General features: G+C 40.5%; 1 protein-coding gene across 1 annotated transcript; it reads right to left on the reverse strand.

The window, feature by feature from the left end:
* Positions 1 to 7,947: 7,947 nt before the first annotated feature.
* On the reverse strand, positions 7,948 to 8,740 carry LOC141614496 (uncharacterized). The gene is made up of 2 exons (XM_074433241.1): positions 8,726 to 8,740; positions 7,948 to 8,610 (listed from the first exon to the last, which is right to left on the reverse strand). The coding sequence occupies exons 1-2, from the start codon at positions 8,738 to 8,740 to the stop codon at positions 7,948 to 7,950; spliced, it is 678 nt and encodes a 225-aa protein (XP_074289342.1).
* Positions 8,741 to 27,105: the final 18,365 nt, after the last annotated feature.

The following is a 27,105-nucleotide window of genomic DNA, read 5'->3' on the forward strand; positions in this document are numbered from 1 at the left end:
AGCAAGATTATATTCTTGATATTGTATGTCGATGACATACTCTTGATTGGGAATGACATTCCTCTCCTAGCTTCGGTTAAAGAATGGTTGAAGAACCATTTCCAGATGAAAGATCTGGGTGAGGCACAACGCATTTTGGGAATCCGTATCTACCGAGATAGATCACGACGGACGTTATCACTTAGTCAGGAGTCTTATTTGGATAAGATTCTTGAGAAGTTCAGCATGACCAACTCCAAGAAACGGAACCTTCCAATGACGACCGATGCGATTGAGCAAGTCTCAATCACCCACGACGCCTGAAGGGATTGAGCGCATGAGTCGTGTTCCTTATGCATCTGCAATAGGATCGATCATGTATGCCATGATATGCACACGTCCAGACGTGGCATATGCATTGAGTATGACGAGTCGGTACCAAAAGATTCCAGGTGAAACACATTGGATAGCTGTTAAAAACATCCGCAAGTACCTACGGAGGACTAAGGATTGGGTATTGACTTATGGAGGCGATACTAAGCTATGCGCAATCGGTTACGCAGATGCTAGCTTCCAAACGGATCGAGATGACTCAAAATCTCAGTCCGGGTTCGTCTTCACTCTTAATGGTGCTGCGATCAGCTGGAAGAGTTCCAAACAGAGTGTTGTAGCAGATTCTACTACTGAATCCGAGTACTATGCCGCTTCGGAGGCAGCAAAGGAAGCGATATGGATGCGTCAATTCTTACAAGGACTTTCGGTAGTTCCTAGTTCGAATGACCCAATCACCATCTATTGTGACAATAGAGGTGCCATCTTCTAGGCTAAGGAGCCAAAGTCTAGCAACAAATCTAGACATGTACATCGGAAAGCTCACCTGATCCGTGATTACGTGGAGCAAGAAGAGATAGTGATTGACAAGATTGCGACGGATGATAATATCGCGGATCCTCTTACTAAACCGTTGAATTATGATAAGCATGTAGGGCACGTTATTTCCATGGGAATTAAACGTGTTCCTGAGTTGTACTGACAACATTGAACGCCACAAAGTGAACTGAATTACATTATTCTTGTTTTTGGTCCGTAATCGCCAATGTGAGCTGATAACTCCGGCTATTATATTGTGCAGTCGATTGATGGTGGGTTCAACGAGCCATAAGTCAAACGGTTGACTGATCGATCACAAATGCGAGATTATAACGATACCTCGTAGGACAAATTTTTGTGACAACGTAATGGAGTCCTAAATGTTTAAAAACATTCGGTGCCAGGTCATGGATAGGACATCCATTGTGTTCCTAGAGTCGATTCTTTTGACTGTCGAATGTCTCTTGAGATTAAGGCACTTTTTGGGTGACTTTGGTTTCTTTCTCACGGTCTGCCGTAACTGGAGGCTAAGTAGATTTTTTCTCGGTCATTTCATACTGTGCTTACATCTGCAGGATTCAAGTTGAGGAAAATATCCAACCCTTATCAGGTATAGTTATTTCTCAGGGCCACTCGGGGAGTTGTAACTGAAATGCATGGCCATGCTCGAATGTTGATTCGTTTATCAGTTAAGTTACTCTATAGTCGGGGAAACCACTCTTGATGATGATCTCTTGTAAAATACGACCTTTGTGAATACGGATTTGCAAATTGTTTTACATTGAGTGGGAGAAATTTTAGGATATGAGAATCGGTTATCGCACATACACTTGTGAGGACAAGTGGGAGTTTGTTGGAGCTTGTGTCCTCCACAAATTAGTGTGATAACATTTGTAAATCTCTTACAGGTTCACAAGGGTATACTTCGTATTTTAATCAGTTGATTAACGATTACCTAATAACGGTTGGCTTGCTAGAAAGTTTGACGTTATTATCATACAGATGGCGGTGATCAACTGGTCACTAAAGGTCACACCTATAGGATGTGTTTGAGAGATGTGGTTATAGAAATATAATCACATTGATGCCTTATATGACTAAACAGTTAGTCAATGTGTTGATGAGACAATTATTTAATGAAGATTAAATAATATTAGTTGAGAGGAATTCACTGTCAATTCGTAAATTGAATATAATAAGTTATATTTAATTAAATGTATGTAATGTTAGCTTGGACGAATTAATCTGTTAATTTGTAATTAAATGTAATCGATTATATTTAATATAAACAAGATGAATGTGTCATAGTGGTAATAGTGAGGGTACTCAAACCAAGAGGTCATGGGTTCGATCCTCACTAGATGACAATTTAACACATTTTATACATTTTTGGAATAACCGAAAATAAGGAGATCATACTCCTTATTTCGGTGATATGGGCCAAATTTAGGGAAGATAATATCTCCCTTATTCACTCCCATTTTTCGGTTTCAATAAGAGGGGAAGGGAGATCATTTTCTCTATCTTAATTCTCTTTTAACCTAATCTCTCCTCTCATAAAAAAAACACAAAATAACCTAAATTTTTACAGAAAATTTGGATCGATTCTAGCATAATCAAAGGGCATATCTCATATCATCTTGGGTGCAACTGATAGGAGAATATCATTGCGATATTGTTCATAGGCCGTTTTTGCTAGGACCGAAGGTTACTTCTTAATCCTTTACTATTGTTTATGTAATTTTATTTTATGACTAGTGATCATCTTCATAAAATTCGTTATAATCCTTGAATATAAAGGGATGCATACAGATAAATCCCACAAGTCGATACGGGTCTCGACACGGTCCAGAATGACCTTAAGGGCTTTAAGCAAGCTGGCTAGCTGAGCAGTTGTGAGATCCCTATTGTCATCGTTGTTGTTGTTGTTGGATGAAGCCGGAGATGGGGCCATGGTTCTAAGGCAGAAATTGGCTCACGTTATTCGACACGATTTAACTACTAAACGCAGACAACACAAAGGACAGAAAGACCCTTTGGACCCAACGAGACGAGGGAAATCGTGTGTGGTGCCTCGGTGCTAAATCGATTTATGGTGTGACGGTGTTGACCGGACTTTGACTTGCGTTCAACGTAATGGCGTGACGCCGTTGAACGACACCCAAGGGGAGACAACTCATAAGTAAAGACCCATAAGTACGTTTGTTTTGACTCGGTAAACACGAGGCCGAATTGGAGTGGTGGACTGATCTTTTCGAAAATAAAAAATTTCAGAAAGATTCATTTGCTTTATGGACGGCTTTCGAAGAGTAGGGATCTACAAAGAGTCGGCCAGTTGAAAAGGGTCGTCTTAGGTTTGTTTTCAAAAGACGGTTTGAGTTGAAGCTGCAGCGGTTTTGAAAACAATGTGTTGTTTCCAAAGACAGTTTTGAAATCCAAAATTGTGCGTTTTGAAAATCGAGATTTGCAAGGTTTGAAATTGTTGCGGTCTCGAGAACAGTGTGTTGTCTTCGGGTATTGCAAAGCCTCGAAAAAGGTGTTTTATTTTCGGGTTTTAAAAAGGCCATTATGTTGGCGCAAAAGGGTTTAAAATATGTGTCTTGAAACGGCCATTATGACGGCGCAAAAAGGTGTTTTTGGAAACGGTTGTAGAAACCGGTTTGAAAATCGTCATTACAACGACATGAAAAGGTGCTTTTTGAAACGGTTGCAAAAATCGGTTTCAAAATCGTCATTACGACGGCATAAAAAGGTGCTTTTGAAACGGTTGTAAAACCGGTTTGAAAAACGTCATTACGACGGCATAAAATGGTGTGCAACGGTCGGCGAAAGACCGAGGTTTGAAACGGCCATTATAACGGCGCAAAAAAGTGTTTTAAAATAATGGAAATGACATGGAAGGACTTATGATCACATAGCACATAAGCACTCGCAGTTCATTATATTATGCGTAATGCTGACATGGGTTTTGGCTTAATAAGGGTGGTTACACACCAAGCGATCAATTCCCGATTTTCGAGAGGGATGCCAATCTAAACAAACTATGTAAGGTTGGTGACCTAGCCTCGTGCACGAAGGAAATGAATGCTCTTTGACGAAACAGAAATGTGTAACGTCAATGGTATGCTTGACGCAATCAGGATTCGAAACGCGGGGATAAGAAAACTCACGCCGACGGGACGAGCCAATTGGTCGATAAAGGTCAGGTTATGGGTCCGGACAAGGAACCCGATTTATAACTAAGTGGTGTTAGTCCAGTGGTAGCCGGGTTAAACCTTGAAGCTTGCAGAAATGCAAGAGTTGAGAGGTCCCGGGTTCGACTACCAGCTGGAGCGATGATCACTTGGCCACTGCTGCCCCCGAAGGGGGTGGCTTACATGGTCCATGTGGTGGTGCGGGAATGCATGGGCCTGGGGGGATTCAACCCCTCGTCATCAAAAAAAAACAAAAAAAAGGAACCCTACTTATGACCGTAATATCAACTAATGCATTTTAACCAAAACGTCGTTTGAGTCTCACCATTTAGGGATCGCAACGACACAAGTGTCCTAGTTATCCCCAGCGGAGTCGCCAATATGTAGACATGGGCCCACCTACACGCCAGGCCAATCTGTGGACGTGCAGCAGACGGAAAGCCACTCTAGGCGGCCTAATAAATGTTTTCGACCGGATCGCTTTAGATCGGTCGGTTTCGTCTCGGTAAGGGTCTCGAAACAACGCAGAGATATTTGGAGTCGCCATCAAGCAATTATGGGATGCCTGGAAACCATTCGAATCAATTTTATACCTAGGTCAATCAAGGCAAAAAGCGGTGCTTGACATAGGTACTAAAGATAAGGAATCGTCCCTCTTTAGCATTTTATCGCTAGAATGACTCTCGTTCGCCCTAGATAAGGTCGTCAACTATCCAAAGTTTCTGAGTAAGAGGTGAGGGCACGTATTGGGAAGCCCTTTAATTGGACACCCAATCTCGCCCGCGGTAGCGGCCTCTACTGATCGATCTTGGTTGGTTATATGCAGAAGTTGATAAAACGGGTAAATGCATGAATGCGCATCTACAAGTTTAAACCTGACATGTGAAATTTGCTATGTCGGTTGTTTATCCAAATATCAAGTAATTGATGTCGAGTTGGAATTAATGTTGATTTGCATGCAAGATGGAAATTAAACATCCATTTACCGAGTTAGGTTTATGGTGCATAACGTGATCCATTTGTCTTAAAAAGGTGTTTTGTAAATACAAAGTGTAAAATGTGGACTCATCAATCTGATCCGTTCTGTATTCGGGTTAACCGAAGTCGAGATCGTCCTAGACGAGTGCTGGAAAAGAAACAGAAGCATCTCCAAGCAGCCTATTGAGGCGCGAGCCATAAGGCGATGCAAGGAAGCGTGTCCAGGTTTGAAAACTGGAAATCAGAAGGCTTGTTAAAGCGCGAGTCAGGCGACGACCTAAAGGGTGTCTCCTGGCTGTTTAAAATATTTATGAAATTGTTTGTAAAATTATTTGTAGACGGGTGTCAAAACCCGCTTTGTTGAAAAGGTCGTTGAGACCGCTTTTGTGCTAATATGAAGAACAGGACTTGAATAATCGTCATTATGTTTACAATATTCGATGTCGGGTTCGGTTTTGCAAGTTTAACATGAATAGTTTTGTAAGAAAAGATGCAAAATTTTTTGATATGAACTAATTATGTTAAGTTCATTGCTTTGTAAATAGAGCTTAAAAAGATGCTTGATATGAACTAATTATATTAAGTTCATTGCTTTTTAATTAGTCAAAGTTCATGATCGTCCTCGGATTAAACCGACATGGTATGTAGAACTAAGGATGATTATGCATCTATGACTAATATGGTTGTTTTGCAAATGTAAACAAATGAATAAAAGGTTTTAAAATACCCTTTAAAATGTAATTAACCAAATATCGTCACCGAATCACGGATTAAACCGTCATGGTATAAGGAACCAATGGTGAATATAATTTATGGTCAAAAATATTTGTTGTGAAAACGGTTTGAAATATTTGAAATGGTAAAAACCGATTACAAATAATAAATGAAAATGGGAAAGAATGAACTCACACTCTTTTAAGTTCTGACCTGGGCAGCCAGAATAGGAGTGAGCCACCTAGTTGTGACTAGGGGCTTCTGTTTCAGGTCAAAACTCAGTTTTGGCTCATTCAATCCGTATTTTGGACCATGTTATGCATGTTTTAGCATGTTAAGGTCATAAAAATAGATAAAAGAACATGAAAGAAGAGGATTAATTACACCCTCATACTTACATGCTAAGTTTCTTGACGAGAAATCGACGAAAGTGTAAAAACTTGTTGAGTCGGAAAACACGATTTAAAACCATTTTTGTAAAGTAAGGAGTGTTGCTTTGTTTAGTGATGGTGTAGTTGGTCTAAGTGATAAGTCAAGTGATTTAATGCACGAAGACGGTACCAAACAATGTGTATGGCTCGTATTTTCGATCGGTAGGTCGAAAATACGTGTCGTTTGTTGACTGGGGAAGTCGAGGTCTAGAATTTTAAGGGAGAAAAGAGGGGGCGGACACTCGCGTGCCTTCAAATGGTAGCATTTAAGAGGTATTTATAGAGGATTGTGTGGTTGTGTGCATTTTGAGCGGCGTGGCCATATCGGCTACTCGAAGAGGTGCGAGCATGTACGCGGGTCTTCGAGCTGTCTTGTCACTATCACGCATTTGGATTTATGGTTTGTTGTATCCTAGGTTTTGGATGTCATGATTGTTGTAATTGACCATCAAGTATATCGCGTATACTTAGCATGGAAGGTTTGTGATGTTTGTTTTTGTGTTTGACTCAGTTTGACCCGTTGTTGGAGTCGGTTTTTGAATTTTCGAGTCGGTTTTTGGTCTGGTGTCGGTTTTGACTCTAGTTAGTGTCATTGTGACCCCGTCGTCGTACATAAAACACTCCAGGTACTTTTGAAATATCTTGAAAATGTTTTATTTTCGAAATCGTTTTGTGTTTTCCGACGCAAAGTTATACAAACTGTCAATCAAACGTAGCGATTCCAAAGCATGTTGTAGTCCGATAATCATCGGGTGTTTGTTAGGGATTCAACAGATACTGAGTATCTACAGGTTATACTAGGTCAGGTCAATTCGGGTTCGGGTCTAGTTCGGGAGTCGAATCGGGTTCAAATCGGGTCAATTTTGCTAGGTTTAGAATAGATTACCAAAATTAGGCCAAATTCTAGATTGTAGTGTTTTAGGCGAAAAAATTTAGAACTTCACCTAATTTTTTTGGTACATGGGGGATTGCGTGAACCGACACGTAGTTAAATCTAGATATGGCAAATTGGTTATTCAGATCGGTTTAATTTCGGATCGGGTTCAATTAATTTGATTTAAATCAAGTGGACCCTAGTTTTGATTTCGGCTCGATTTCAATCAGCAGGTTCATTTCGTTTAGCCACTTTGATCGCTTTGTGTTATTCTGAGTCGGTTACGGTTTTTGTTGGGTCAACCACTAGGACACAAAAAGGGGGAATTGGGTTATTCTCAGATTGAAGCTTGGGGGAATTGGGTTATCGCTTTGTGTTAACTGAGTCGCTTGGTGTTATTCTCAGGTTGAGGCTTGGGCTTTCTTCCTATGAGATCAGGGTTCTATCCCCAGTTAACATAGTTTATTTTTAACATCCCTGCCATTTATATGGAAGTTCAGCTTATGAGCACTTTAACACCATATAATCATGTCCATGTGATAACTGAAAAAATATTTTTAAATAGCGTTTAAAATACAAAAGGTCAAATTTCAATTCTTAATTTAGCAAAAAAAATTCCCACCAATTATTCAAGAAAAATAGATTATATGTTAATGATTTTTCAAATTTATCCCCTAGTATAAATATATACTCAATTGTACTAGCTATGAATTCTTTACAATATATACACTTATTTCTAGTTCCATCATTTATGGTTTTAAATACGGGCCTAGAAATTCAATCGCCCTACGTAAGATGAAAATTTTGCGTCTGCCAGTGCTCCCTAGTCCATCACACTTCTAAAAATGGTCTATCACACTTCTTTTTTTTTTTTTTTTTTTTTTTTGAAATCAACAGCCCGAAGGCCTTACTCGATTAATAACTTATCAAAACGAACAGCAGAGTTTGCAGACGATGGTAAATCATCATCCCATACAACTTTACCCGAAACACAAGGGAAACAATGAGCTAAAGCATGAGCTACACAGTTATTGTTACGAGACACATGTGACCAAATGACCGACTGAAACTTAGTACTACAATCAAGAATGTCTTCGATCAAATGCGCGAATCCACTTCGTCCCGTCTTCCTGTCTTTAAGAACTTCAATAACTTGTAGACAATCGCTCTCAATTTCAACGTTTTGGATCCCCCGCTGCACCGCCTCCTCCAACCCATCAAGCACTGCACACGCCTCAGCCACGGGAACCTCCCATTGTTGCTCCCGACCCGTTGACACGCCCCACATCACATCCCCATTTGAGTCTCGACACACTACACCCATAGTCACTCCCTCTCCCTCCTTTGCCCCTGCATCAATATTGATTTTAACATAACCAGGCCGCGCTACCTTCCACCCTCCTTCCTCCCTATCCCCACCCTTCGACCTTCCCGCAGCAGTTGTACCCCGTGCCACCCCCTTACTGTCCCCCACCTCCTCATTAATCACATCTCTAGCCCTTCTCACAACTAGCTCAGGTTCGACCGAAATATTATCAAAAGTGACTTTGTTGCGGTGTTCCCAGATAGCCTAACATCCCACCATTAATTTAACACACTCCGTCACACACATCTCCTGCCAACAAGCCTCCACCCATTTCTTCACATCACTCCCCTGCTACTCCGTCGCAACCTCGACCCCCAACCTTTCCCAAACCCATTGTGCCACCCCACAATCCCGAAACAAATGTAAGCTAGACTCAATAGAAGAATGACATAAAGAACAAAGAGAAGACTCAATAGAAGAATGACATAAACAACATTGATATGAATCAACTACTAAATATTCTTACAAAAAAAAACCTAGAGAGAGAGAGAGAGAATGAACGAATAATTTACTGTGTCGCCATTGAATTTACTGCCTATGGCTAGGAAAACTAGCCAACAGCGACAGCGAGATTTGAATCTGAGTGGGAGGAGTATCCCTGCTAAAACTAAGGACGATGCTACGTTAGTAGAGGAAGCATAAAGTATGGAAAATAGTAACCCTAATGCCGTATACACAGGACTGGATGTTGATGAGGAAGGCAAAACCAAAAAGATCCATGACATTGTGGGCATCCCAAAATTGGTTGTAGAGACGGACTAGGAGGGTGAAACAGAAGAGGAAATAGAGGAAAGTGAAGAGGAGGAGGAATATGTGTGTGACAGTTTGGAACAGGGGATAGAAAACCCTGAACAAGACAAGGAAACAGAGCCTGAGGAGATTGAGAACAATGAATGTGACAAGAAAGCGGAGCAAGATGAAATGTTGCAGATTCAACTTGAGGATGTTGAAGAAGAAATAGATTACTGGAAGCAGGCTGTGGTGTGCTTTATTTTAGGCGCTAATCCGCCATGGGAGATTGTGGAAGGTTTTATAAGGAGAATTTGGACGAAATTTAACATTGATAAAATTTCCTTCATGCCAAATGGGATATTTTTGGTTAGGTTTAAAATCTTGGAGATGAAAGAAAAAGTTCTTAGTTCAGGGCATTACCTTTTTGACAATAAACCCATGATTGTTAAATCATGGGAGAAGGACATGGAGATGAACAAGAACAATGTGAAATCAGTGCCTGCTTGGATTAAGATCCATAAATTGCCTCTTAAATTCTGGGGCAAGGGACTTCCTAAGATTACTAATTTAGTAGACAAATATGTCAAATGTGATGTGGCCACAGAGGAAAGAACCAGACTAGGGTATGCTAGGGTTATGGTGGAGCTGTAGGTGGATCACCAGTTGCCAGCTAGCATATCTTTTAAGGATGAAAATGGAGGAGTGGTTCAAGTGGAAACTAAGTATGAATGGAAACCTGTAAAATGCAAGAAATGTCAAGGTATGGGCCACGAAATGGAGAACTGTAGGAAGGGGGAGTTTAAGAAACCAAGCCAGCAACCTGTTAAGCAGGTATGGAGGCCAGTTCAGAAAGTTGTAAATGTCTCTAAAACTGTACCAGTAAGACCAGTTGTTCAGAAAGCTACACAGGTGGATGGGAGAGCTGCTGTGGGTTTCCATACTCTAATAAAGAGGCTGGTTAAGATGAGTAGTCGTGAGAGGGCAAAGGAGGGCTATAGTAATGAGGCTTTTGGAGCTTACTCCTACAAGGAGGTTGCTGCCTCACCACCTAAGAGGAATAGTGCTGAAATTGGTAATGCTACAAACTCTATTTTATCTAATGGATATGATAGGCTTTTGGAACATTAGAGGGATGAATAGAGTAGGAAAACAAAGAGAAATTAATAATTTTTTGTAATCTAATAATATAGGATTATTTGGTTTACTTGAAACAAAAATAAAGAATAAGACTTTTCATAAGGCTTCATGTAGTTTTTCTAATTGCTGCATCACTACAAATTCTGGATATCATTCTGGTGGACGCATTTGGGTACTCTGGAAGCCTAATTGTTTTAGGGTACATGTGCTGGAATATAATGCTCAATATGTACACATGAAAGTTGACTCTCTGGTAGATAGGAGGAGTTTCTGGTTAACTATGGTGTATGCTTTCAATAGAACTCATGAGAGAGAACCTCTGTGGGACAATTTGAGAAAGGCTGCAAATATGGTAGCTGGTCCATGGGCAATTGCAGGAGATTTCAACTGTGTGATGAATGCCTCAGAGAGAGTGGGTGGGAATACACCAGCTGGTGAAATGGAACCTTTTAGAAGGTGTGTGGCTGATTGTGGGGTGGTGGATATTGCTGCAGTAGGGGCCTTGTATACCTGGAACAATAAGCAGAAACCTGAGGAAAGAATATTTAGCAGGATTGATAGATTCTTAGTCAATAAAGACTGGTGTGATACATTTACTGATATTTCTGCACATTTCCTACCTGAGGGATTATTGGATCACACACCTTGCCTTTTAAAGAGCACAAATCAAGGTCAGGGCAAGAGGAGCTTCAAATATTTTAACATTTGGGGTGGTTCAAAGAAGTTTATTCCACTGGTGAGGGAGCACTGGGATTCTGGTTTTACTGGCACTCCAATGTTCAGTCTGGCAAAAAATTTGAAGAATATGAAATCTGTGCTTAAGGAATTGAACAAGGAATGCTACAGTGATATTGAGAATGCAGCTACTATCCTGCAGAAACAGGAGGAGGGGATGCAAGAAGTGATAAATAGAGATCCTACTAATATGTAGAGCATTACAGAAGAGTATGAAGCTTCTCTTAAGCAGCAGGAGCTAACTAAGGCCAAGGAAAGCTTCCTCTCTCAAAAATCTAAGCATCAGTGGATTAAGGATGGGGATGTTAACAGTTCTTACTTTCATGGTATGCTGAAAAGGAGGAGGAATATGAATAAGGTTGCAATGGTTGAGGACATGAATGGCAAGGTGTGTGATACCCAGGATCAAATTTAGGAAGCATTTATTGACTACTATCAAGTCCTGCTAGGATCAAGTAAAGATACAAAGAAGATTCATAGGAGAATTATTGCCCAAGGTCCTGTTTGCAATGCTGACCACTGGTATAGCCTGAGGAAACCTGTAACTGGGGAGGAAATTAAGGAGGCTTTATTTAGTATTCCTGATATAAAGTCTCCTGGTCAAGATGGTTACACTAGCAAGTTTTTTGAAGATGTTTGGGGGGAGATAGGAGGGGATGTTAAAAGAGCAGTTCAAGATTTTTTCCAACATAGGCAGCTCCTCAAACAACTTAATTCCACAAATATTTCACTTATTCCCAAGTGTGACAGGCCAAAGAGTGTGCTCCATTTCCGGCCTATTGCTTGTTGTAACGTTTTGTATAAGATCATATCAAAGCTACTATGTACTAGGCTTGCTGAAGTGCTGCCACATATTGTTGGATAGAATCAGGGAGCATTCATACAGCAGAGAAGCATCCAGGAGAATATTCTTATATGCCAATATTTGATCAGGTTATATGAAAGGCCTTATGCTTCTGAAAGGTGTATGTTCAAAATAGACTTGCAGAAGGCCTATGATACAGTGCTATGATCTTTTGTTGAGCATCTTTTAGAAGAACTAAATTTCCCTCCTGATTTCAAGGCTATGTTAATGCAATGCATTACTACAACCACATACTCACTCTCTGTAAATGGTGAAATGTTTGGCTACTTCCAGGTTAAGAGGGGCTTAAGACAGGGGGACCCTCTCTCCCCCTTGCTCTTTACTTTATGTATGGAGTATCTGACTCGTACTCTGCAGTATGCTACCTCAAAGTATGAATTCAAATTCCACCCTCTGTGCAAGAAGCAAAGACTTACTAGCCTTATGTTTGCTGATGATGTCATTCTGTTCAGTAAAGGGGATGTCACCTCAATGATGCTTTTGTTACAATCATTTTCTACATTCTCCAAAGCTACTGGACTGCAAGTTAGTGCCTCAAAGTCTAGTGCTTATTTCATAAATGTTCCTGAGCAATTAAAGTCTGAGATTCTACAGATATCAGGATTTAGTGAAGGGAGAATTCCATTCAAATATCTTGGTATGCCAATACAGACTATGAGGCTTAAAAAGCAAGACTGTGAATGCCTTGTGGATAAAATATGTGCTCGGATACATGGCTATGGTGCAAGGAAGTTCTCCTATGCAGGAAGGTTAGTAATAGCGAAGAGTGTGCTTAATTCTTTACATTCTTATTGGGCATCTATGTTTATCATCCCCAAGGGAATTATCAAGAGAATTGAGCCAGTTTGTAGAAATTTCCTCTGGGACAACAGTGCAGACTATAGAAGGACTCCTCTTGTGGGATGGGACACCATTTGTAGACCTAAAGATGAAGGAGGATTGGGTCTCAAAGATCAGGAAACCTGGAATAAGGCCATGGTAGGCAGATTGGTTGACTGGGTAACTATGCAAAGAGACTCAATCTGGGTACATTGGGTACAAAGTAACTATCTTAAGGGTCATGAGTGGATGGAATATAAGCCTAGTACAAATTCTAGCTGGGTATAGAGGAGAATTTTCAGGGTTAAGGATGGAATGAGTGCTGGTTATGTCAATGGGCAGTGGAATGCTCAACCAGGAGGGTTTACACCAACTGGTTGTTATGCCTGGTTTAGAGGGACTAGGCCAAGAGTTCACTGGATTAAGGAAGTCTGGAATGGGTGGGCTTTACCAAAGCACCAATTCTTGGGATGGCTGGTTGCTCACGAGGCTTTGAATACAGCTGCTAGATTAGCCAGGTTTGGGGTGGATATTGAGGACAAATATTCTCTATGTGGTCTAGTCTCTGAAACCATTGAGCATTTGTTTTGTGATTGCTTATACAGTAGAAGAATTGTCAGAGAATTGAATAAGAAAACTGCTTGGGCCTTTCCTATAAGGGATGTGATGACATGGTGCGTGCATAGGACAGGAACAATGCTGCAGAGAGGAGTACAGATTGCAATGATGTTGGGTCTTTTGTATCAGATATGGCAGCAGAGAAATAAAGGCAGAACCGAGAATGTGTTGATTCGTCCAAAAGTTGTGGCAAGCATAATCTTGGAGGAGATGAGAACACGAGTTCGAACCCGAGAGAGAACAATTATGACAAGTGCTGAAAGAGATTGGCTTATTAGAATGCGTCTTATAGAATGATATCTTGTTTCATGTGTATGATCACCATATAGCCACATGTAATTAATATTTTTATGATTTATATAATTTCTCACTTTTCACCAAAAAAAAGAAGACTCACCTCCAACTCGTGCCACAATGTTCGCCTTCGTAGCTAAAGCTTCGCTACACAGTTGCCAAAAGAAGAGCTTCACACGAGGCCAAACCGAAAAGCTCCAAAGTCTCTTCCATAGCCGCTTAACTCTATCTCCATCCGAGTTGTCTGCCATATCCCCCACCTCACCAGCCAGCATCTTATACGCACTACGGACCGTGTATATACCATCCCGTTCATGCCCCCAATACCATATGTCCCACGGTTTATTTGGATTGACCCGAATATTTCTAATCCGTTCCCTTTCAAACTCCAGGAAGAAATGGCATAACTGCGCCTCATCCCATTCGGCCCCACTCGGCATAAGCAGCTCCGTAACCCTCATCACCTCATTCCCCGGACCACGCGGTGATATAATATGCCCAGTATGCGAGTTTGGAATCCACGCCTGACCCCAAATCAACGTGTCCATCCCTTCACCAATACGCCATCGCAATCCTTGTTCCATGACCTTGCGAGCATCAAAAATGCTTCGCCACGTATAACTAGGATTATTTCCAAGCCTAGCTGTCATAAAATCACCATCCGGGAAATATTTCTCCCTCATAAGACGGGTCCAAAGGCTATCCGGGTTAGTTATATGGCGCCATGCCTGTTTCCCTAGCAACGCAAGATTGAACAGCTGGAAGTCACGAAAACCCATTCCTCCCACCCCTTTAGGCCGAGCCAACCGTTTCCACGCCACCCAATGAATCCCCCTCTTATTCTCATCATGTCCCTACCAAAACCGGGCTACAATCGATCGCAACTCAACAAAGAAACTAACGGGAATTTTGAACACACTCATCACATAGGTAGGGAGCGAATTGGCAACAGCCTTTATGAGAATCTCCTTACCAGCCCTAGACAACATCTTCCCGCGCCATCCCTATAAACGTTTGCAAAGTTTATCACGAATAATATCCGTAATAAAATTCTTGGATCGACCAATCACCGTAGGCAGGCCCAAGTAACGAGCCTACTCATCAACCTGCACTGCCCCTAGCTTCGCTGCAATAAGATTCCTTCTTCCCCTATTCACTCCTCTACTAAACGAAACAGTTGTCTTGTCAAGACTCACTAGCTGTCCCGAGGCTCGCTCATATCCCCTCAAAATTTCGTTTATTACCGCTTCATCCTCCAATGTGGCCCGTGAGAAAAATATGCTATCATCGGCAAAAAGAAGATGTGAAATAGTAGGAGCCGAATTAGCAATACAAATCCCATACAGCGCGTTGTTCTCCACAACTCTTCGAATCATATTAGACAAGGCTTCTGCACATAAAAGGAATAAATATGGAGATAGAGGGTCCCCCTACCGCAATCCCTTAGCAGGTCGAAACTCCTCGGATGGGAACCCATTAATAAGGACTGAGAAGGTCACCGTCGAAACGCAGTCCATAACTCGCGCTATCCACCTCCCGTCAAACCCCATAGTACTTAGAACCCGGCGCAAAAAAACCCACTCTACCCTGTCGTACACCTTAGCCATATCAAGCTTAACCGCCATATGTCCCTCCCTTTGTCTGCTATTCTTCATATGATGAAATAATTCGAAAGCAATTAAAATATTATCATAAATCAACCGACCTAGGCCTGGAGTGAAGGCACTTTGATTCTCTAATATAATCTCCCCAAGGAACACTTTTAGACGATTAGCTAGGACTTTGGAGACCAGTTTATAGACCACGTTACACAAACTTATTGGTCGGAAATCGCGAATTTTATCTGGCGCCTTTTTCTTCGGGATTAGAGCAATATTGGTCTTATTTAAGCCGCTCGGGGATACCTCGCCTCTCAGAACACCCAGGACGTGTTCACGACATCTGGACCAATAATTTGCCAATACGATTGATAGAATAATACATTCATACCATCCGGTCCGGGAGCTTTCAGAGGATGCATTTGATTAAGAACCTCATCAATCTCAGCTTCATTATAATCAGCTTGTAAAACCCGATTCATATTATCTGTGACACGCCCTTCAAGCCCGAGTAAAACATCATCAAAATTACTTGGTTCGGCCGAAGTGAACAGCTCCTGGAAGTAATTATTCGTGACAAGAGACACGGCCTCATCACCAACCCGTTCCCGTCCCTCATCATCAACTAGCATCCCAATAAAATTCTTCCTCTTTCTCTCCCCCGCTCTATTATGGAAAAACTTCGTATTTCGGTCCCCATCCCGTAGCCAAAGAGCACGCGAGCGTTGTCTCCAATATTGTTCTTCTTGCTTATAAAGCCTAACTATTTCAGCTATCAATTTCCTCCGTCTTTTCACAGCCTCTTCCGAACGGTCCCCCTCATTCAACCGGGCCAATTGTCTGTGTTTGACATCCAAGGATCGATTAATCTTGCTTATACTAATTTTCTTCCAGGCTTGCAGCTCCCGTGCGCATCTCCGCAAAGCTTCCACCAAATTCCCATTACCCCTAGCCACCCCACGAATCACCCCATCCTCACACCCCTCTTCCCCCACCCAAATTTGTTCAAACGAAAATGACTCCTCGCCTTACCACCAATCTCACATCTGTCAAAGACCAGCTTTATAGGTGCGTGGTCAGACCATTCACGATCAAGATGAAATAGCCGCGCGTACGGGTAAAGATCATGCCATAAATCAGAGCATAAAGCACAGTCCAATCGACATTGTCGATTGTCTATTCCCGCTTGACCATTATCGAACGTAAAAGCATACCCTTCCCACGGAACATCCTTAAGCGCACAATCGTCAATCGCAGCTTGGAAGTTATTCATTTGCCATTGAGCCCGGCTTCCCCCTTTCATTTCCGTAGAAAAAAGAATCTCGTTGAAGTCCCCCACACAAATCCATGGTAATGAAGATTGCCCATGGAGAAGACGGAGAAGCTCCTAAGAAAGATGACGGTCTGAGACAGCTGGCCATCCATAAAAGCCCGTGATTCTCCATTCTTTCTCTCCCTCCCGAACATGGAAATCCATGTGATGAACAGAAGCAGACACAAACCTACAATCCACCTCCCTCTTCCATAAGAATGCAAGACCCCCCGATCTTCCCATGCTATCCACCTCAATCCCATCATAGCCATCTAATTTCTCCTGCACCCTCCGCATATCACGACCACAAAGTTTTATCTCGCATAAAAACATCATGGTCGGGGCTTTCCTCCGTACCAAAGTACGAAGGGCATTCACCGTGTCGGGGTTGCCCAGGCCCCGACAGTTGAGACTTAGGATATTCATTGGGCCTGGCCGGGTTGAGTGCCCTCAACCTCCGCCTCGGGTACTAAGACGCCCCCGTCTGAAATTGTCTTCATCCGTTTCTCACCACCAATAACCAACTCCTCGCCCCTGCCCCTCTTACTTCCACTTACGACACCTACCTCCCCCACCGGCTCCCTCTCTCCCACCCTAGCCATTTTTTTCCACTCCCTGCGCTTGCCTCCCCCTGTCACATTATGAGTCCCTGCCCCATTCGTATTCCTAGCCTCTCTTCCCATATCAGCTCCCGTCACCATCTCCACCTCCACAGCTGACTTCCTCCCCGCTTTTCGCAGTTCTGTACAGCATTAGCATCATCAAAACCCCGCTCCTCGACAGTACCTTCCTCATTCCCATCCCCTGTGTTCTCCTCCTCCCCTAAAACCACACACATACTCCCCGTCTGCTGCTGCCCACTACTAACCCCGCCTTCATCCCGCTCCCTCCCCCTTCAGTTGCTCTCACTTTCTTGGTTTTAAGATCAATGGCAATTGATTGAAGTCTCTCAATCATCAAGCTAATATCCCTCTCCTCTGCCCGTTGTTTCTCAGCATCAAATAACTCGTTCAAGTCCCTCCTCGCCTTACCTCCCTCATCCGCCTTCGTCTTAGTGACCTTCCATGGAGATGCTCGAAGCCACTCCCCAAATGGAAGCTCATCCTCCTCATACAGCCCATGTTCGCAATCCTTCTCCTCATGACCCATCACCCCACAACTATAGCAAAAAATAGGTAATCTCTCATATTTCACATCAAAATTCACCACCCTCTCCTCCTTCATTTTAATTGGAATTGTAGCTTTAAGGGATTTTCGAACATCATGAATTACTCTAAATCGTATGGCCCTGTCGAGTTCAGTATATTAACTAGCATCAGTTTCGACAAAAGTCCCCAAGCTTGCCCCAATCCGCCGTATATTAGCCTGGCTCGTTCTCTCGGATATAGGAAGATCGTATACTCGAGCCCAAATAGGAAAATGGAAAAGAGGAACCTCAGTAACTTTACTAGAGAGATTAGGTTCGTTAAAACACCAAACAAATTTCTCGAAGTGTCATGGCTGCCCTTCAAGAACTCTCGCTTTATCCCTTTCCCCTTCGAATCGGAAAACAAATGTCTTCTCCTTCGCGTCAACAACAGTGCCAAGGATCGGTTTTGAGGGGTTCCACAGCCGTATCATAGTATCAATGGCTGCCTTCACATTCAATGCCCTCGATGCCCATAACTTCCCGACTAAAATCTTGCTGTCAGCCTTCGAATTACCTTCCTCCTCCCATTCAAAAACCGTGTGTTCATTCTCCTCTTCGCAAATAACCGGCCCCATATCTTTTCGATTTGCCTCGCGTGAAGAACTCATCCTTTGTACCTGCATAGAAAACAAAAACTACAAACGAAAACAGTGTGGAAAGACCTCTCACACGATCAGAAAATCGTGCGAAAGAGCCTCGAGTAAGAGGATGAACCCTAAGATTTTTAGACGGAAATCCTAGGAACCCTAGACGAAAATTTTCATAATTTTTCTTATAAAACGGATATTTAATTAGTTTTAAGTTAAAATGAGTTGAATAGCAATTGTGAAATATTAGTTAATAAAACGCAGATCTCAGTTCTCTTAATATTTAGATATATAAATCTGAGATATTCCTAGAATCCTAATAGAATTAGGAAATTTAGGCAGCCAATACTCAATAGGGTTGAAGAGGAGGGCATTTGTAATTTAATACCCCTTTCATTTCAATTTTATTGTCATCTCTTTCCTTTAAAATTATCCACATTGTACCATTTATGAATCTTTGGTCTATCACACTTCTGAATAATGGTTGCTTAATGGTTGCTTAGTATATGCACCACACTAAAATGTTTATACTATAAGGGTGTTTTCTACCTTCTCCGACCTTAACTTTTATTATTACCGATTAATAAATAAATACTCCCTCCTATTCTTAATAAACCTTCTTATTTCATTTTCCGTCTATTCACAATAACTTCGTATTTCTATCGTTGAAAAGTGTTTATGTGATTCAAATTTATTTATATAGTGGTGTAGTGTGTGTTTTATATTAATTAAAAAGTCTTATGTACAAGTAGAAGAACTTGATTTTAATTTACACGAATATAGGATGGATATATTTTTCAGGTGGAATAGAAAATTCAAAGGGCAACAATATTTTGGGGGGAAGGGTTTGATGATTGTAGTGGTTTCCTAGAAATGAAGTGCATAATAAAAAGTGCTAAAATAATTAACATCGGATCTATCTAATGTACTACGAAGTATTGCAATTAATTTGTTAAATGATTAAACATACGCTTAGGGATTGACGTTACCCCTACATGGCTACATAAGTGTGGAGCCAATGATAACTAGGCATGTGTCAACATTTTCTTTAATCAAACCTATGTTTGTTCATGAATTAACTGTAAAATTGTACGGAGTAAAATTGTTGTACATTCACTTTATTTATTACCACTAATAAAAAAAAGGTTTAAAAAATATGGTACTTTCTCCGTTTTCATATGATCTATTCATTTTATTAAAATACTATACTCATATATTTAACAAATGGGTAAATCATATAAAAATGGAGGAAGTAGATTATTATATATGTATGATGTATATATGTACGATTGTTTTATAGGTCTACTATTATTCATAATGTTTAATTTAGGAAACTTTTACCGACAGCTAATCAAACACATATAGGAGTATCCGCTAGTCTTGCTTGTGACGGGCTAATCCCATCACAACAAGCTTGTGACCTCTCACAAAAAGGGAGAGGGGACAAGGTGGGGCACCCCCTATGTGCTTCCCACTCACCTTTCAATGGGCATTTTGTGAGAGAAAACGGTACCCGTCACTCACTTGTGACGGATAGTGGTCACAACTCACAAGTGATAATTTGTGTAGGAGAATTTAGGTAAGGGTTTTAAATTACCATTAGTATGTGATACTTCTTATGCTTTGGTCATTTGTTTGCCTATTTCATTTTGCAATGTCTGAGTTAATTGTTTACCTTTTTATTTTATGAATGTCTTTGACGGGCAATTGGATCCTCCACACTCTATTTGGTCCACTTGTCATCTAATAAATGGTCTCCTCTTCTTTCCTTGGTCTTTGTGCCAAAACCAAAGGCAAACAAATGACCGAAACAAAGGGTTTACATATTAATACTTAAGTGTTTTCATGATAAGTGTGTTTAAATTCTGTCAAATTAGTATAACGAACATAATTAATTTGAGAAAGTTGCAATGAATTGAGACAATCTAATTTTAAAACATACTTGTATAAAACAATTTATGTAATATTCTAGGTTATTTAAGTCTGTTTCACCATAAATAAATATTATTCTAAATGTTTCCTCCATCCCAATCATTTGGTTGTTATTGACAAAAATTAAAAATACAATTTATAAAGAATAAAGACAAATAAATAATTGAGGCACAACGAATATTTAGTTTATCTTCGATAAAGGATTTTTACAATATTTGATATTGTAATAAAAGTTACACAAGCAATTCGTAAACCAATAAAGGAGGTAACATGTAGGCAAAATCCCAACCGTTAGCGTCAAAATGGTGAGCTGTATTATTGTGCTCATGAAGTGGAGTAGAACTAAACAAGATAAACCCAATTAATTAAAGACAAAATGATCACTTAATAAAATGAATAAAATCAGACCAACTAAATAAGAAAATATTATTAAAATAAAAGAGTTCACAGAGTTCAAGACAAAGGCAAGGGAATAAAAAAAAAAAAAAAAAAAAAAAAAAGGCAGAGGAATCAGGCAGCAAAGTTGGACGTTAATGCACGAGTCGCAGCGACGAATCTGCTAAGATCGATTCCAATATAATGTGCTTCTATTTGACACCAATCTACTGTATTTCTTGTTACTTCTACATTTCATGTAAATGTAATTCACTAACTAGCACAAGTAGTTAGTATTTCTTTCGGTCCGGTCGTTTATTTAGCCATTTCATTTATGTGTAACACCTCGATCCAAAAATCTTGGAATGGGAGCGATTACTCACGGTAGCTCGCGAGGCTCTATACATAGCGCACAGATCAACACGGATCCTTTCCAGGGCATTTTGTCCTCAATCTTGCGCATCCCGGGAATCTTCCTAAGAGGTCACCCATCCAAAGACTATTGATATAAGTAGTACTAGACGTGACAAAAGCAACCCGACCCGATTGATCGATTGAAAAGGCTTACCCGAGACCCAAAATTGATCCGAACAACAACACCCGAATGTGACCCGAAACCCAAATTGACCTGACCAGGACCGAAACTAACCCGAGCTTTCTTGACCCGTAACAGACGTGACCCGAAATGACCCAGTCCGAAATAACTCAACCCGAAAATGACCCTACAAAACATAACTCTAATTGACCCAAAAAAAGACTTAAAATGCATTTTTCTCTCTTGATCATTGACCCGACAAAAAAAATAACCCGACCCGCTTGACGCAAAACAGACTTGTTACCCAAAATGACCCGACCCAACTCGAACTAGTCCGAAAATGTGATAAACCCGAAATGATCCGATCGGAACCCGGCCTGACTGCCCTGTTAGCCAGATCTAAGCAGTACCTTTAATCTCAACACTAGTCGTTTAAGCCTATCAATGGACCTTTTCAAGGGATACCCCACCTGAATAACGTCTACGGTTCACCTAGAGTATTACATTATGGTATCTCACCAGGGGCGTCTATGGTCCCGGCCTCCCGGGTAAACCTGACAAATGAGTTATTCGGGTTGGGTCACTTCGGATCGAGTCATTTTCGGGTTTATTAACTTTCGGATCGGTCATTTTTAGGTCGGGTCATTTTGGGCTAGGTCATTGTCGGTCGGTCGTTTGAATAATTTTGGGTCATGATTTAGCCTTATTTAAGTCACTTCGAGTCATTTTGAATCAATCAGGTCATTTCGGGTTACTCAAATCGGGTGACTTTCGGGTCGGATCCTTCGGGTCTATCGGGACACCTTCATGTCATACATTTCGGGTCGTTTTTGGCCTCGAATCAACCTTATCGGGTCGGGTCATTCGGGTCTTGTCACTTTTGTCAGGTCTACTCCCGGGTAGACCTGGCAAAACGGGTCAATGGTTCGGGTTCGGGTCGGACCATTTAGGGTCGGGTCAGTTCGGGTCTCTCATTGATTTCAGGTTAATTCCGGTCAGGACGGGTCATTTCGGGTTTCAGGTCTGTTTCGGCTTTCTTGGTCGGGTCTGCTTTGGGTCAAGCGGGTCGGATTGTTTCGGGTCGGGTTATTTTCAGGTCAATGAATAATAAAGAAATAGTCATTTCAAGTCTATTCGGTTCAATTAGAGTTATATTTTGTCGGGTCATTTTTGGGTTTGGCGTTTTCAGATCGGGTCATTTTCGGTTTGGGTCAGTTACAGGTCAAGAAAGCTCGGATCTTGTTCGGGTCGGGTCGGGTCAATTCGGGTTTCCGGGTCACATTCGGGTGATGTAGTACAGATCACATCGGGTCTCGGGTCATCTTTTTCGGGTCGAGTCAATCGGGTAGGGTTGCTTTTGCCAGCTCTACTCCCGGGTAACCACGAGCGCGGGAACCAGGCCTGCAGTTTTGCTCACCAAATAACAAGTTTTATTAATGAAATTCAATATATACAAATCTCGATGTATAGTACACTTGTGCATTCATATTTAGGGCCTCCCTCTTTTATTTACAAGTATATCATTCATTTAATTGTCTTTTTTATATCGGGAATATTTTTGAAGTGTAATATAAAATCTACATAATCTATTGTCCAGTTGTCACTCAATAACACCAGGTGACCCATAAATGTTCCCTTCCCCTCTCATTGATTTGTGTCAAAACCAAAGTTAAACAAATTAACGGAATAAAGAGATAACCAATGGACGATCAAGCTTGAGCATACTTACAGAGAGGCAAACAGAGCAGCTGATTTACTAGTTAATAGAGGAATTAATTCTAGTACTATTCCTATACATTTAGATGTACCTTTTAATGATTTGCGTCCCATCCTTAGAAAGGACATTAGCTATTCCCCGTGTAATACCTAATAGATAATATTTTCGGGGCTTTGCCCCTCATTCGCACCAAAAAAAAATATTAGTACTCATAAACTACCAAATTTATATTCAGCTTCCCTCAAATGTTCTTCAAGGCTATTTTCATCCACAATTGAATAATTTTTTCTAGTAATGTTCAATTGAAATAGAGTTTATATAATTTATTTTGGGTTTTTCTATGGGGTGCCCCTGAACTATTTATGTTTCTAACTTATATCCTCGCATTTTTCAAATTACCAGTTGTACCCTTAAACTCTAATAGTTAGTCCTAAATGTGACCCTTAGTTTCTAAGCCGTCAACTTAGGGACGTTAAGTGCTTACTTGGCTTGATGACTTGGGCTACTTATCCTATGTAGCTATGACTTTGGCTTTCCTCCCTTTTTCCCTCTTCCCTCCCTTTATCCCTCCTTTTTTTTTTGAAAATTTTCCCCCAAATCTTTATACTTCAGTTTTATTATTCCCTCCTCAAATCTCCTATTTATATGTTACTTTTCCATTCTCTCTTTATTCTCCTATTTTAATTTCCTTTCTCTATTCTCTTAATCTTATTTTCATACTACCTTCCACCAAATTTTGATGTCTTATTCGGTTAATTGGAGGAACGCTCCCATTACGAGTCTTGAATTTAAAACACAAGCTTGTACTCGTTGCGGCAGAAATACGGTTACTAAGATATCTGGATCTACAAACAATCCAAGGAAAGCATATTTTGAATGTCTTGAATGTGACCACTTTGTAATGTGGGTTGGGGGAAGAGCATGTCATTCTAACAAGAGCTTTTAAGGTTTCAAGTGAAAATGGAGTTGATGAAGTCTCAAGCAAGGAAAGTCTTAATGACGAGTTCGTTGGATTGAAGAAAAAATTTGATGGAGACCTTTCAAATCAGTTGTACTGGACGAAATTGAATTTTGGTGTGTTAGTTGTAGTTGTGTTTGATATTATGTTGACTATTTAAGGATGAAAATGTTGTGTTAATTTGCAAGAAATTGTAATGCAAGAATTTCTGAAATTAATAAAGCTAAGTTGCATTCCCAAAAGAATAGTCATTGTTGGTGTTTTCACAACCATTACAAAATTATATGCATAATTAGTAGTTGCAAAATATTACATTGTTTGTCATTGTTATTTAAACCATTAAAAACCAGATTATGCATCAAAAGTTATCAACCCATCAGAACTTCAAAGTAGTCTTCTACTTCTTTCCCTTCCTAGCATCTCCTGCTGCTGAAGTTTCTGCTCTTTGGCTTCCAAGTACTAAAGCCTCCACCCATGAAATAGATTGATATTGTATTACATCAGAAGCTGCCTTAAAACCCTTCTTCCTTGTCTTTTGGGTTCTTCCTTCCATTGCATTCCTCTCTTTGGCTGTGTACCCTCCTTTGCAGGTCTTTGAGTTATGTCCAAAGTACTTGCACTTGTTACAACTTATTGCTATGGTTCTCTTTCCCTTCCTTTGCTTCCTTCTTCTCTTCTTCTGTTTCTAGATGGTCTTCCAATTGATCTATGCAATGTGGGTGGTTCCAAAGTTGGGAAGTCAAACACATGTCATTGCTCCATGTCAGGGATAGGGCTGATTGGTAGTCCATATGCTTCCTTATACACCCTCACAGAATACCATTCACTGATAAAGTCCACATGGTCCTTCTTAGCAATTATTATGGCTCTAGTAGCATGCTTGCAGGGTATACCACTTATCTACCATAATTCACATGCACACTCTGTTTTGGTTAGTGATACAAGTACGAAACTTCTGTCATCACGAATCTCATAATCACCTCTCCCTGATTCAAATGTTGTACAAGTTCTTGAATCCTTCTTCAACTTCCTTAAAATGCTTCTTATGTTAGGACAAATGCCATCATCAGCCAATGTATCAGCCACATGCTACCTTGTGACATGCCTAACCATAGAAACTCTCCTCACACCTTCAAGAAGAGTAAGTACTGACACTCCTTCAAGAAGAGTAAGTACTGACAACAATCTTTGAGATCATAGTGTGGCATTAAAGCTCTCCACAAAGTTTGAAGTGTTCTTATCAATTGAGATACTGGGATCAAACTTGTGTTTTGCCCACTGCTCTTTATCACCCAGGTAAAGAAACCATCTACCCAACCCAATCCTCCATGATGTAAAATTGTTTTCATAGCCTTCTTGAAACTGTACTCTAAAGTGGCATTTACAACCTTCCAGAAAAGCTTATGCATGACTATTCCGGGGTAATATTTCTTGAAATTTTTACATAGATGCATGGCACAAAATCTCTTATATGCTTCAGGCCATACACTTTCCAAGGCTGGTTCAACTCTCTACAATTACATTAACAATGTTACAAGCTGTTCTTATTTTTCAGATTCCAGGTTACATTAATAATTTAGAACAATGTTACATAAGAATTCAATGCATACCTTTTGTCTCTCACATATAATAGTCTAGTTGGTTCTTTCACTCTCCTTGAGACATTCCTTCAAATGTCAAAAAAAAATTGACCAGTTGTTCTTATTTTCAGATTCAACCACCCCAACAGCTATAGAAAACATCTCATTATTCTCACCCATTGCTACAACAGCTAACAAAATCCCACCATGATTGCCTTTTAGATGAGTTCCATCAAACCCCTATCAAACTCCTACATCTAGCAATAAGCCCCTTAAACTGAGCAGTGAATGATACAAATATGCTTTTGAATTGCATAGGCCTCTCAGGTGTTTCCATCTCAACCCAACTGTATATAGCATAACTTCCTGGATTGGTTTTTTTATCATTTCACACTAAGCAGGCATCATCTTATAGGACTCATCATGTCCCCCATTTATCTCTGTCATGGCTATGTCCTTCATTCTATATATAGTTGAAGTCTTTATTCTATACCATACATTTCTTGGAGAAAGCTCTATATTTATGGTCCATTTATAGCTGGGTTAGCTCTGATATATATTCTATCAAATTTCTAGCAACCCAAACAGAGTTGGCCATGAGATTGTGGCTCTCAACACCAGCACAACCATGTGTTGGGTTGTTAAAAGACTTGATGACCCAGGTTGTTCCATCAAGTAACACAATTGCACAGATTCTCCATTGACAGGTTGCAGTTGCACACTCTGATGTGTATCTATTGTTATCAGCCTTGACAACAATCACATAAAACCCTTCTTGAATTCCAAAATCTCTAAGAACATCCTTAAAATGTTATTTGTCCATAAACAACATCCAAGGCCTTAACTTGATTGCACCAAAGTCCTTGTCATCATAAATTTCACCATTACTATACATCTTTGAAGCAAATGGGTCTTTATTATCAATCCATTTGTTTTCATCAAAAGCAACGTAACCATCATTTATAAAGTTTAAGTTGGTTAACAATGATGTATCTTCAACCTCCAAGTCAGTTAACTCATCTTCACTATCATCCACATCTTCATCAGATGGTATGTATGAGCCCTTACTATCAGATTCATCAGACACTGGATCTTTATATTCAACTCTCTTCCTTGTTGTTACCCTTTGACTGCCATCATTCACAGTAGGTAATGCCTTTGTTTTTTGGACACAAACATTTAACTTCTTTGCTCTGGTTTTGGGCATTTCGAATCTCTCATGATCTTTGGCAGCCCTTGGATTGCTTCTCCTTGGTGATGAAATATTTTTATGAACTTCTGATGATTGAGTTACAACAGTTAGGGTTGTTGGGGAAGGATTAGGGCCTTGAACTTCTGATGATTGGGCTCCAATTTTCCTTGGACTTCTCCTAAGGACTAGTTGTTAAGTCACATGACTAGGTATTGTCTTTATTTCTCTCCTTACTGTTAACTTCTCCTTTTCTTTATTAACAACATTCTCTGTGGTAACAGCATTCATACCCACATCCACAATACTTGCATTCACATCAGCATTCCTATTTACCACAACTTGTCTAGCAATCAACCAAACATGGTTAGGAGCACTCAGACTAACAATAAAAATATTGATAAATCCACTCCTCTCCTTTAATCTATCAAACATTTACAGAAGCCCTTTATCATCAGTTATCTCCACATGCCTCAACACATAATTATATGTTAAAATAGGATAAGTTGGCAAAGGTATCCCCTGAT

Source organism: Silene latifolia, chromosome 11 (assembly GCF_048544455.1).
Source record: "Silene latifolia isolate original U9 population chromosome 11, ASM4854445v1, whole genome shotgun sequence".
Classification (NCBI taxonomy): Eukaryota; Viridiplantae; Streptophyta; class Magnoliopsida; order Caryophyllales; family Caryophyllaceae; genus Silene; species Silene latifolia.